Below are 10,597 nucleotides of genomic sequence, written 5' to 3' on the forward strand. Positions count from 1 at the left end.
GGACATAAATGAACACCGAGACCTGAGTGAGGCATCTTACAAGCCCAGGAACTCTTGGAGCTACCAGAATCTGAAAGGTACAAGAAAGAAGGAATCGCCCTTAAAAGCTTTACAGGAAGCATGGCACAGTTACTGCATTTACCTAGAAATTTATTTCAGCATTCCTAATTTCCTATACATCTGCATTCTTTGAATCTCCTTTGAACTTGTGGTAAGATTTTACCAGTTCCCTTACTAATCAGTGAAATAAATGAAATATTTGACACATATTCCATTTATATCTGTGTGAGATTCTTTTTTTTATTATTATTATTGAATGGTAACTATGTACAATAATGCACTTCTGGGGTACAGTGTGGGGTTTTCACATGCAATCTGAAACACTTCCATCAAACTGGTCAACAGAGCCTTCATGTCATTTTCTCAGTTATTGTTTTAAAATGTTCACATTCTACTCTTAGAAAGATTCACTTGTACCCCTGTAAGATAAACCTCAGAAGTGATCCCTCCAATCCCCCTGCCTCCACCCATTCCCCCTCCCTTCTCCCTCCCTGTGTGAGATTCTTGATTTTACCTTCTTAAAAATTATCCTTTCACATGTGCTTCAGCTCTGAGACTGTGGCATCACCCAACCCAGGCCTTAGCAGGATGCAGGGAGGCAGGACACATCGGGGAGAGGAGAGTGGACCCTCTACATCTGAGATACGCAAGAGGAAGACTCAAGTCTTTTCCCCACTTTGGAATTTTCCCCCATCAAAGAGAAAAGATGCCCCCATGCAGTAGAAGTGATTCCAGCCTGAATACCCTCAGAAACTCAGAAGTACTCTGACCTGCACCTTAGAGGTGGCAAAAACAGGCTTGGATACCAACCTCTCAGGCTGAACCTGTGTAACACGCTGGCTAACAACAGCTTAACAGCTCGGGCTTGCCAAAGCAAAAGTGCAGCTGACAATGTTAAACAGGCAAGAAGACTTGAACTCAACTCTGCACAAACAAAGCATGGCAGGGTTTTTAAGAGCTAGAGTGAAAGGGAAACTGCAGGTCATCCGTGTTTGCTAATTGGCTTTACCTAGAGGGAAAGGGAACTTTCTGGGAGATGCTTTTACGGTTCAGAGCAAGACATTTACCAAAGTTAGGCTCTCACCTTCCTGGGTGTTTACTATAATATCTTCTTTGGTGTTTGCATTTCAAAGCGATAGTTCCTAGGACTTTGAGAAAGACACTTTCTGGATTGTAACTGAAAGGGACTTTTATAGAGATTTACATACACCTCAAAGGAGCAAAGAAAGAATTTACAATGACAAGTTTTCTTAAGTAAATGCTTTAAGAAACAGGAGAGAAATGTTATGGCAGTCTTGGTTGGGCTAGGCAAAGCTGGCCTGTCTGGGTTCAAACTCAAGGTCTACTACTTATTAGTTGCGTGACCTGGGGCAAGTATCTCAATCTCTCTGGTCCTGAAGTTCCCATCTTGTAAAATGCAGACAATTAATACTTAGTTCATAGGATGGTTGTGTAGATTAAATATATTAATCCAATTATGACACTTAAAACAGTACCTAGCACGCAATAAATGTGAGTTAATTATGTCACCATTCTAATCCTCAGTTTCCCCAATCATGCCATCTGAGAATTTATATGAAAAATCAAACAAGATTATAGATGCAAAAACCAATAGCACAGACCTGGCATCTGGTAATACTTTCTTGACTTACTAACATCCTTATAACTATAGTTACTATTACTGATATTATCCCTTGTACATACATTACAGCATATGTGGTATATAGTATAATAAGAGCTCAAGCTCTCATGAATCCTGTTTTTTTACTGTAATAGTTACTATTACTGATATTATCCCTTGCACATACATTACAGTATATGTGGTATATAGTATAATAAGAGCTCAAGCTCTCATGAATCCTCTGTTTTGTTACTGTAATAGTTACTATTGTTTTGTTTTACTACCTTATACTATTCCCCACTATTAATAACAGTATTAGCAGCCAGGTGTAGTGGCTCACTCCTGCAATCCTAGCACTCTGGGAGGCAGAGGCAGGAGGATCCTTCAGCTCAGGAGTTTGAGACCAGTCTGAGCAAGAGTGAGACCCTGTTTCTACTAAAAATTGAAAAATTAGCCAGGCATTGTGGTGGGTGCCTATAGTCTCAGCTACTCAGGAGGCTATAGCAGTAGGATCACTTGAGCCCAGGAGTCTGAGGTTGCTGTGAGCTAGGCTGATCCCAGGGGACTCTAACCTGGGCAACACAGTGTGACTCTGTCTCAAAAAATAGAAATAAAATATAACAATATTGGCAATATTACTATTATATCTCACTATTCCCCACATCTGACCCTTCCCACCAAGTCATCCCAAAGCCTACCAGGACCTCTCATTCCCAAGCCAGTCTTTTCCTCTCTGGGGGCCTCTAGGGCCAGGCCCTCATCTGACTGGAGAAGCTGGAGAAGTCACCATTACCAGGAAGTGACTGATGGCAGCACTGTCAAGCCCTAGACAAGTGTGATGCAGTGGGTGATCCTTTATAAATCAGATGGATGAAAGGACGGGCATAGTAGCTCACACCTGTAATCCTAGCACTCTGGGAGGCTGAGGCAGGTGGATTTCTTGAGCTTGGGAATTTGAGACCAGCCTGAGAAAGAGTGAGACCTTGTTTCTACCAAAAATAGGAAAAAAATAGTTAAGTGTTGTGGCAGGCACCTATAGTCCCAGCTACTTGGAAGGCTGAGGCAGGAGGATCACCTGAGCCCAAGAGTTGGAGGTTGCTGTGAGCTATGTTGGCACAGCACTCTACCCAGGTGATAAGAGTGAGACTTTGTCTCCAAAATAAAAAATACAGATAAAAATAATAAATAAATAAATAAGATTGATGGTAGGGAGGGTGGAGCCTGGGGAGGGTGCACAAGCCCAGATTAGACGAAACCTGCCCCTGTCCCCAAGTGTTGCTAAAAGTCCCACTTACTCCTCCATGCTGCTTGATGGTTTCACCCATCTCCTCCTCCCCAGTGGGACCACCAACAAGCTGGTAGACCCCAGGAGATCAAGGCAGACCAATTCCAACTTCCCATAGGGCTGTGGCTCTGCGTCTCAGCTCCTCTGTCCTGTGAAAAGCTTGCCTGCCTCAGCTCAGCTTTCAGAGATTATTATAAGAAATGAAGTGGAATTACTCCTTATACAAAGTCACTAAGTCTTTATTGAAGCCTTTATGTGCCAGAAACTAACAACACAGAGGCATAGGCACTGGTCCCTGCCCTCGAGGAGCTCACAGTCTAGTAAGCAAGACAGAGGAACTGACTCCCAGGAAGATGGAAGGGCAGCTCAGTGCTTGGAGGATGCAACTGGTGCCCGGCCTGCCCCCATGTTCCAGGCTGGCCAGGAGAAAGTGAGAGGGGAACTTAGCATCCACTCTCCCACCTTCCCTGTGACAGCTGCCTTCTCTCACTCTGTCCTAGGCATCAGGAGGGGGCCAGGGAGAGACAAAGATGAGAGGGATACAGTTGCTGCCCTCAAAAAGCCAGAACACCATGGCAGGATATATACAACAGTAACTTTATTTCCCAAAGCTGCAAACCAGTGCAGCAGAAGCTGGGGATACTGGGAGATATTGGACGGAAGGATAGTGACTGGGCCAGCCCAGTCCAAATTGGAAAAGGGAAGTAATGGGAAGAAGAAGAGGTGCCCAAGGCCAGGGAAGTAAGTGAGAGGGAAGTTTCCAGGTGGAGAAGCTCACAGTAGGACACCAGCAGCCACGGCCAAGAGAAATGCCAACAACTTGGCCGTGGGAGCTGCAGAGCCTTTATTAGGGAGATGCTGGGCTCCACCTTTTTGGGGATACTGCTCCATGTTACTGCGATCCTGGTGGACAATGGGGCCTCCAGTCAAGTTGGTCTCCTCTCCTCCTGAGGCCTCGTGCTCTACTTTCTGTGTAGGGGTCTGGGTGGTTGGGGCTTGGGTGGGTTTGGTGGTGGGAGTGGAAGTAGTTGATGCCAGGGTGGAAGTGGCAACAGAAGTGGTTGAAGCCACAGTAGTGGCCTTTGGAGCAGGCAGAAGGACAAGGGGTGGGAATTTAGGTGAGAAGTAGGTCCTGTTGCGGAGGTCAAAGTTACAGCGGGACCCCTGGCAGCAGGAGCCACTGAGTGTGAACCCCGGGCCTGTCACTCCATCCCGGGTGCAGAACTCATCCTGGACACAGCCCCGCACAGGTAAGGACACAGTCACATTTGCTGCAGGAGGAAGACACAGATAGATCAGTGGTTGGAGGAAGGAAGGTTGCCACAGCCAGAATGAAACTTAGGGGCATCGGGTAAAGACAAGAGCAGAGTACCCCCTAAATGGGACAGAGGGGCTCTGCATCATTAATCCAAAAATCTTAACTCATTTCTCACTCTGAGAAATAGACACAGAGTCTTTGGCACTTGGTGGACCACGTTTTCCATAGTGCTTTGAGAGGAAAAGTGTGCAGGCTGAACTACAAGTGTGCCTTGCAACAAAGTCTGGGACACAACATGTCTCACAAAAACAAAGGCTGGAACAAACTTCACCTGCGTCCCTCTGCCATTTGCCCCCATCTCTCAGCCACCTCCCATGTCCACATCAAAATATAGTCTTAGAGTCACAACTACATCTCCCATAGTACACCTGGCGGAGGATGGGGTTTGAAGAACTCTCATGGTCCCATGAGGTAGGGGCCAGGAGGCTGAACCACTTTTCTCCTAGTACTCTGAAACAGGTGGGGACCCTTCGATTTTAAAGGCTCAGAACTAGATTTCTCACAGTACCTGGCAGAAGCTGAGAGACTTAAATACATTTCCCATGGCATGTCCTCCCATTCTGTACCTGGCAGCCCTCTATGTATTAATGTATTTTCCCCAAAATGCTGTGGGACAAAAGCAATTTCCCCAGTATTCCCGTGCGGTATTGTGGGAAGAGACTGCATTTCCCACGATGCTGTCTCTCGAGTCAGCAATCAGGCCTGCAGCTACCGGGATGCTCTGGAGGTGGGGAACTCTGTGGGTAAAGGGCTCCCTACTGCCCAGCGAGGCCCAGAAAGGAGCTGCCTACCACAGCTCCTGCAGGTCCTGTGCTCCAGGGGTCGCTCACCTGCTGTCAAAGTCACGTTGCCGTCGAAGCAGCCTTTGTAGACCTGGTCACCAGCGTTGTAGCAACTCACGACGGGTGGCGCGGTCCCCTGGCAAGCCTCGCGGCTCAGCCCCACGCAGCTGTAGCACTCCATGCCGTTGGGCCTGTACGCACTCTCGTTACCTGCGAGGGGAGGAAGGGGGCTCGAGTGGGCTCAGGAACAGCAGCTCGGTCTCTAGCCCCGCTCTAGAGCGTGACCACGCTTCACTGGAGATACAGCTTACCGGCTCATAGCCCTGCCCCCCAGAGTGCCACCTTCCGGTGCTGGCCGCAATGAAGCCCGGCCAGCTCTTTCTTGGCCCAGTTCTGGAATGTGACCCCGCCTGCGTCCTGGCCGAGTACTCCCTCCAAGGCCACAGCTTCACCTCCAGACCCGTAGCTCCGCCCCAGGGCTACGGTCCCGCCCCCACGGACCTGCCGGGTTGAGCGTCCTCGAGGTGAGGTTGAGCTTGGAGTTGCAGCGGTCTTGGGCGCATTGTTGCAGCTGGATGAAGGCCAGAAGCCCGTGAAGGTCCAGTCCGCGGTCATTCTTGCCGCGAAGTCCCGAACCGCAACCCCGCACTGCTACTGAGAATTGTCCGTGGACTGTGGAGAGGGGAGGAGCGGGGGTCAAATGCGGGTGGGGACCGTGAGAAGGCGAAGCCTCAGATAGGACAATACCGGAGAATGGACAGGCCGGGATGGGTAGGAGGGGGGCTCTAAAAGAGCAAACTAGAGGGGAAAGGACTGCCGTAGGGTAGAGGGGCGGGGTCATGGGAGACCTCAAAGAGCTGAGTCCCAGGGTACGGAGCCCATGGCAGGGATAAGGAGGTCTCAATGGGGGAGTGGAAAAGGTGGATAAGGTGAGCCGTCCTCCCAACCCGGATTCTCCCAGTCCAGCCCACCTCCTTCTCAACTCTCAGCTGGGAACCCCACTAATATCAGAGAAAAGGTCAGGCCTGGACGAAGGGGCAAAACAGTGTTGAAGGGTTCTGGCCAGACGGAAAGGGAGGGATGGGGCCGCGTTAAGGGGGTATGGCCAGATTCCAAGAGGACTGTGAGAAGGCGGAGCCTGAGGGGCGCGCCTGGACCAGGGGTCCCACTCACTGGTCTCCACCGCCCCCACAGCCTCCGTGCAGACGTCCACGCCCGGCCCGCACTTCACCGTCTTCATCTTGTGCGGAGAGCATCCATCATCTGCTCTCTGTACGCAGCTGTAGCACTCCAGGGCCTGCGTTCCTGTGGTACGGAGCCAAGTAGAACTGATGGATCCTTGGCAAAGCCTCCTCCCCCAGCAGAGAAATAGTCCTTCCCACGCCTTCCGTCCCCGGGATGAGACAATCCTATTGCACACACTTTTCCAGAACTGAAGTAGGTAAAATCTTCCCACAAATCCGGGAGCACCGGATACAATGGACCCTTTTCCTTCACGTCCTGATGCCTGTGACGGGAGCATCCATCCCACAGCCCCGTGTGCCCACTGTGGCTGACCCCTGCCATGGGGCCCCTCGTGCCAGGGCGGGGAGGGTATCTTCTTACAGTTCTCTGCTCAGAATGGAAATACTTTTCCCGCAGCAGTCTGTGTTTCATAAGTGAGCCCTTCCTACGGCCCTCTTCTGCTCAAGATGAGAGAACTCTGCCCATAGCCCCTCTGCCCAGGACAGGGGAACTTTCTACTATTTCTACTCAGGATAGAAGTACTTTCCCCACAGTCCTTTCTGCCTGTAGTGGGAGATCCTTTCCACAGCCCTTTCTGTAGGGAGCTGGGGCAGCCTCCCCCCTAACAACTCCCTCCTGGCAGCCGGACCCACCTTGGTTAAGCAGCAGCGGCAGCAGCAGCCAACCTGTCCTCCAGATCACCGCCTGAGCACCTGCTTTCCCGACGGGGTCCATGGCTCCGTCCTGCTCCTTCGGCGTCCCCCCTGGGTGTGCCGTCTCCCAGCCCGGGCCCTCTTACCTGAGCCCAGGATGAGTAACCTACCCTGGGGCAACTCTGGCCTTGCCCAACCGGGCCAACTCAGCGTCCGCTGTGGGGCGGGGCCCCGCCCCTAGATGTGTCTCCCCCGCCCCTAGATGTGTCACCCGTAGGGAGAGCGGCCCCTGCCCTGTGCAGTTGCTAAGGAGGGAAAGGGCCGGAGTGGATTTTCCCTAACAGTTCATGGGAGAAAGTCTGTGTGTTTGGGGGTTGAGTAGGGGACGGGCAGAGAGTACTGGGCTCAAAGAGAGGCAGGGGCCAACTTTTAGCATTCAGTGGGCATCTACAGTGTGCCTGTCTTTGATCTGGGTGGTGCTGGAGCTTAAGGCTGAACCAGCACCTGTCTTCACAGAGCTCAGTCTAGTGGGAAGGAAGGATGTTACTCAAATAACCATACAAATTATTACAACAGAGATTAGGATCGTGAAAGAAGTGTAGGGAACTACAGGAGGTATGGAGTCTAGAAGTGGGGGCCAGCCATTGAAGGCTTCCCTGAGAATGTACTTGGAGATATGACCCCAAAAACATGAAGGATTTAGCCAGGTGGAGTGGGTCAGAGTGGGGGCAAAACACATCACAAGCAGAGGGAGCAGCACGTGCAAAGCCCTAGTGTGTGGACCAGGCGGACACAGGGGGTAGGGCAGTGCACCCGGAGCTCAGAGGGCTCTGGGAACAAGTGTGGAAGCTGAAGCAGAAGATCAGGTGTAGGGACCCGACAATTCAGGACACCACAGGTCCTGCGAAGAGATTTGGACTAATTCTGAGAATGATGGAGAATCATCGAAGGGGGTCTAAATCCCCTGGGGGACATGATCAGATTTGATTCTTAATATGATAAAACTGAGAAATAAGAAATGAATGGAAAAATGAAGAAGGGTTCACTCATCCAACAAAATACTACATGGCAATGGGAAAGTTCTGAAGACTGGAATGCACAGCCACACGGATGAATCTCAGAAACTCTGTGTCTAGCTGGCTAGGCCCGATGGCTCTTGCCTATAATCTCAACACTCTGGGAGGCCCAGGCCAGTGGATTGCTTGAGCTCAGGAGTTGGAGACAAGCCTGAGCAAGAGTGAGACCCCAACTCTACTAAAAACAGAAAAGCCAGGTGAGCATTGTGGTAGGTGCCCATAGTTCCAACTACTCAGGAGGCCAAGGCAGGAGGACTGCCTGAGCCCAAAAGTTTGAGGTTGCTGTGATTTAGACTGACACTACAGCACTCTACCCAGGGTGACAAAGTGAGACTGTGTCTTACAACTTTCTGTTAATCTAAAGAAACCTTAAATAAAACAAAACATACTGTGTAACTCTATTTATATGAAGTTCTAGAGCAGACAAAACTAACCAGTAGCAATAAATCAGGACAGGCATACCCTCTTAGGGAGGGCATGGCCCCAGAAGGAGCAGCAGGGAAGAGCCCTCACTATCTTCAGCTCGGTGCTTATGCACTTCACTAGATATGCATTATTTTTCAATAAAAACAAAGGGGAAAAGGTCACTATGGTCTCTGCATAAAAAAGAAAAAGGACTCTAGAAAGGATAAGAGAGAGAAAACCAGGAAGCCAATGAGGGAGATGGGTGGTTTTCCAGGTAAGAGAGAGAAAAGCCACCCTGACAGTTGAGAGTTGGCCTGGCACACACAGCAAGGCCAGAGCAACAACATCAGACAAGGCCACACTGTGACGTTGAAGGATCAAGACAAAATCAGGACCACCCCATAATCAGGTCTGAACACAGACACAAACAAGACCATTGTGCAAACCACAAAATGACTAAGCATCCCCATATCCTGGCTAATAGACGTGGCTGATTATATTATCACATTAATATACATTACAACTTTAACCTTGCTTTTTTTCTCTTACCTCATAAATAGGATTTATGAAAATATCCAATCACAGCACTAGCCCTACTTATAATCACCACACATAAGCCCAAATCTTAAAATAAGTCTTTTTTTTTTTTTTGAAACAGAGTCTCACTATGTCACCCTCAGTAGAGTAATATGGCATCACAGCTCACAGGAACCTCAACCGCACGGGCTTAAGTGATTCTCTTGCCTCAGCTTCCCAAGTAGCTGGGACTACAGGCACCCGCCATAACACCTGGCTATTTCTTTGTTGGAGTTGTTATTATTGTTTGGCAGGCCAGGGCTGGGTTTGAACCTGCCAGCCCTGGTGTATGTGGCTGGTGCCCTAGCTGCTGAGCTACAGGCACCGAGCCTAAAATAAGCCTTTTTAAAAAAAGATTCACAGCCTGGCGCCTGTAGCTCAGCGGTTAGGGGCCGGCCACATACACCTGGCCTAGGCCTACTAAACAACAATGACAACTACAACAACAACAACAAAAAAGCCGGGCATTGTGGCAGGCGCCTATAGTCCTAGCTACTTGGGAGGCTGAGGCAAGAGAGTCACTGAAGCCCAAGAGTCTGAGGTTGCTGTGAGCTGTGATGCTACAGCATTCTACTGAGGGTGACATAGTGAGACTCTGTCTCAAATTAAAAAAAAAAAAATCAGATTAATATTAGAGTACAAACGATTAGGTTATAGTGTTTGCATTTGTTAGGTAAGGTCCCTATTGTAGTTGTGTCTCCCAGCCAGGAGGTGTGCCACATACCCTTACATTGTGCCCATTAGGTGGGAGCCCACCAATCCTCCTCCTGCCTCCCCTCTCCCCCTTCGCTCCACTCCCTGCTCCCCTACCCCTTCCCTCTTCTCCTCTCTCCAGACTCTTCCCCCCCAAAATAAGTCCTTTTAACACACCTTTCTGAGATACCTCACAGTTTCCTTATAATGTGCCTTCTCCCTCACTGCAAGGAGGAAGAAATAGAGCTCATTCAACCACCGGTGGGGAACATTGACACAGGCAAGAGGTGATGTGACTTGGTTTCCTTTGTGGGAGCCAAGGAAAGATGAAAAGTGGAAAGATCCAAAATATTTGAGAAGGAAGAACCAGTAGAAATTAAGGATGGATCAAATGTAAAGCAAGAGGCAGTGGGAGGTTTCCAAGATGATTCCAGGTAGTTTTTGCCATAAGTCACATCATGGTAGTGATAATAATGAATACTAAGTATCAAGTGTTTACTGTGTGCCAGATACTTTTTGTTGTCCTTGTTGTTGCAGTTTGGCCAGGGCTGGGTTTGAACCACCACCCTCAGCATATGGGGCCAGAGCCCTACGCACTCAACCACAGGTGCCACCTGCCAGATACTGTTTTTGAACATGGGGCATGGATTGTCTCTTTTAATCTTCCTCCTTAAGATAGTATCATTTGGGCACCCTCATACCGACGGTGGCAGGTTTAAACCCAGCCTTGGCCAAACTGCAACAAAAAAATAGCTAGGTGTTTTGGCGGGCGCCTATAGTCCCAGCTACTGGGAGGCTGAGGCAACACAATCACTTGAGCCCAAGAGTTTGAGGTTGCTGTGAGCTGTGATGCCAAGGCACTCTACCAAGTGAGAGTGAGATTCTGTCTCAAAAAAAAAAAAAA

The 10,597-nt window shown here is 49.4% G+C and overlaps 1 protein-coding gene across 1 annotated transcript; it reads right to left on the bottom strand.

Moving 5' to 3' along the window:
• Nucleotides 1-3,740: 3,740 nt before the first annotated feature.
• LYPD3 (LY6/PLAUR domain containing 3) lies at nt 3,741-7,025 on the bottom strand. The gene is made up of 5 exons (XM_003799482.1): nt 6,944-7,025; nt 6,240-6,371; nt 5,568-5,738; nt 5,115-5,276; nt 3,741-4,237 (listed from the first exon to the last, which is right to left on the bottom strand). Exons 1-5 carry the CDS (start codon nt 7,023-7,025, stop codon nt 3,741-3,743), a joined length of 1,044 nt encoding a protein of 347 aa, XP_003799530.1.
• Between the last annotated feature and the right edge of the window lie 3,572 nt (nt 7,026-10,597).

The sequence above is a fragment of the Otolemur garnettii genome, unplaced genomic scaffold (assembly GCF_000181295.1).
Source record: "Otolemur garnettii isolate 467f Iridium unplaced genomic scaffold, OtoGar3 scaffold00152, whole genome shotgun sequence".
Lineage (NCBI taxonomy): Eukaryota > Metazoa > Chordata > Mammalia > Primates > Galagidae > Otolemur > Otolemur garnettii.

Excerpts from the sequence above, each read along its gene's own strand:
- LYPD3 (XM_003799482.1), bottom strand. The coding sequence starts at position 7,025 with ATGGACCCCGTCGGGAAAGCAGGTGCTCAGGCGGTGATCTGGAGGACA. Across the intron at positions 6,372-6,943 it reads GCCGCTGCTGCTTAACCAAG|GAACGCAGGCCCTGGAGTGC; the intron begins GTGGGTCCGGCT and ends TCCGTACCACAG. Across the intron at positions 5,277-5,567 it reads GAGGACGCTCAACCCGGCAG|GTAACGAGAGTGCGTACAGG; the intron begins GTCCGTGGGGGC and ends CTCCCCTCGCAG.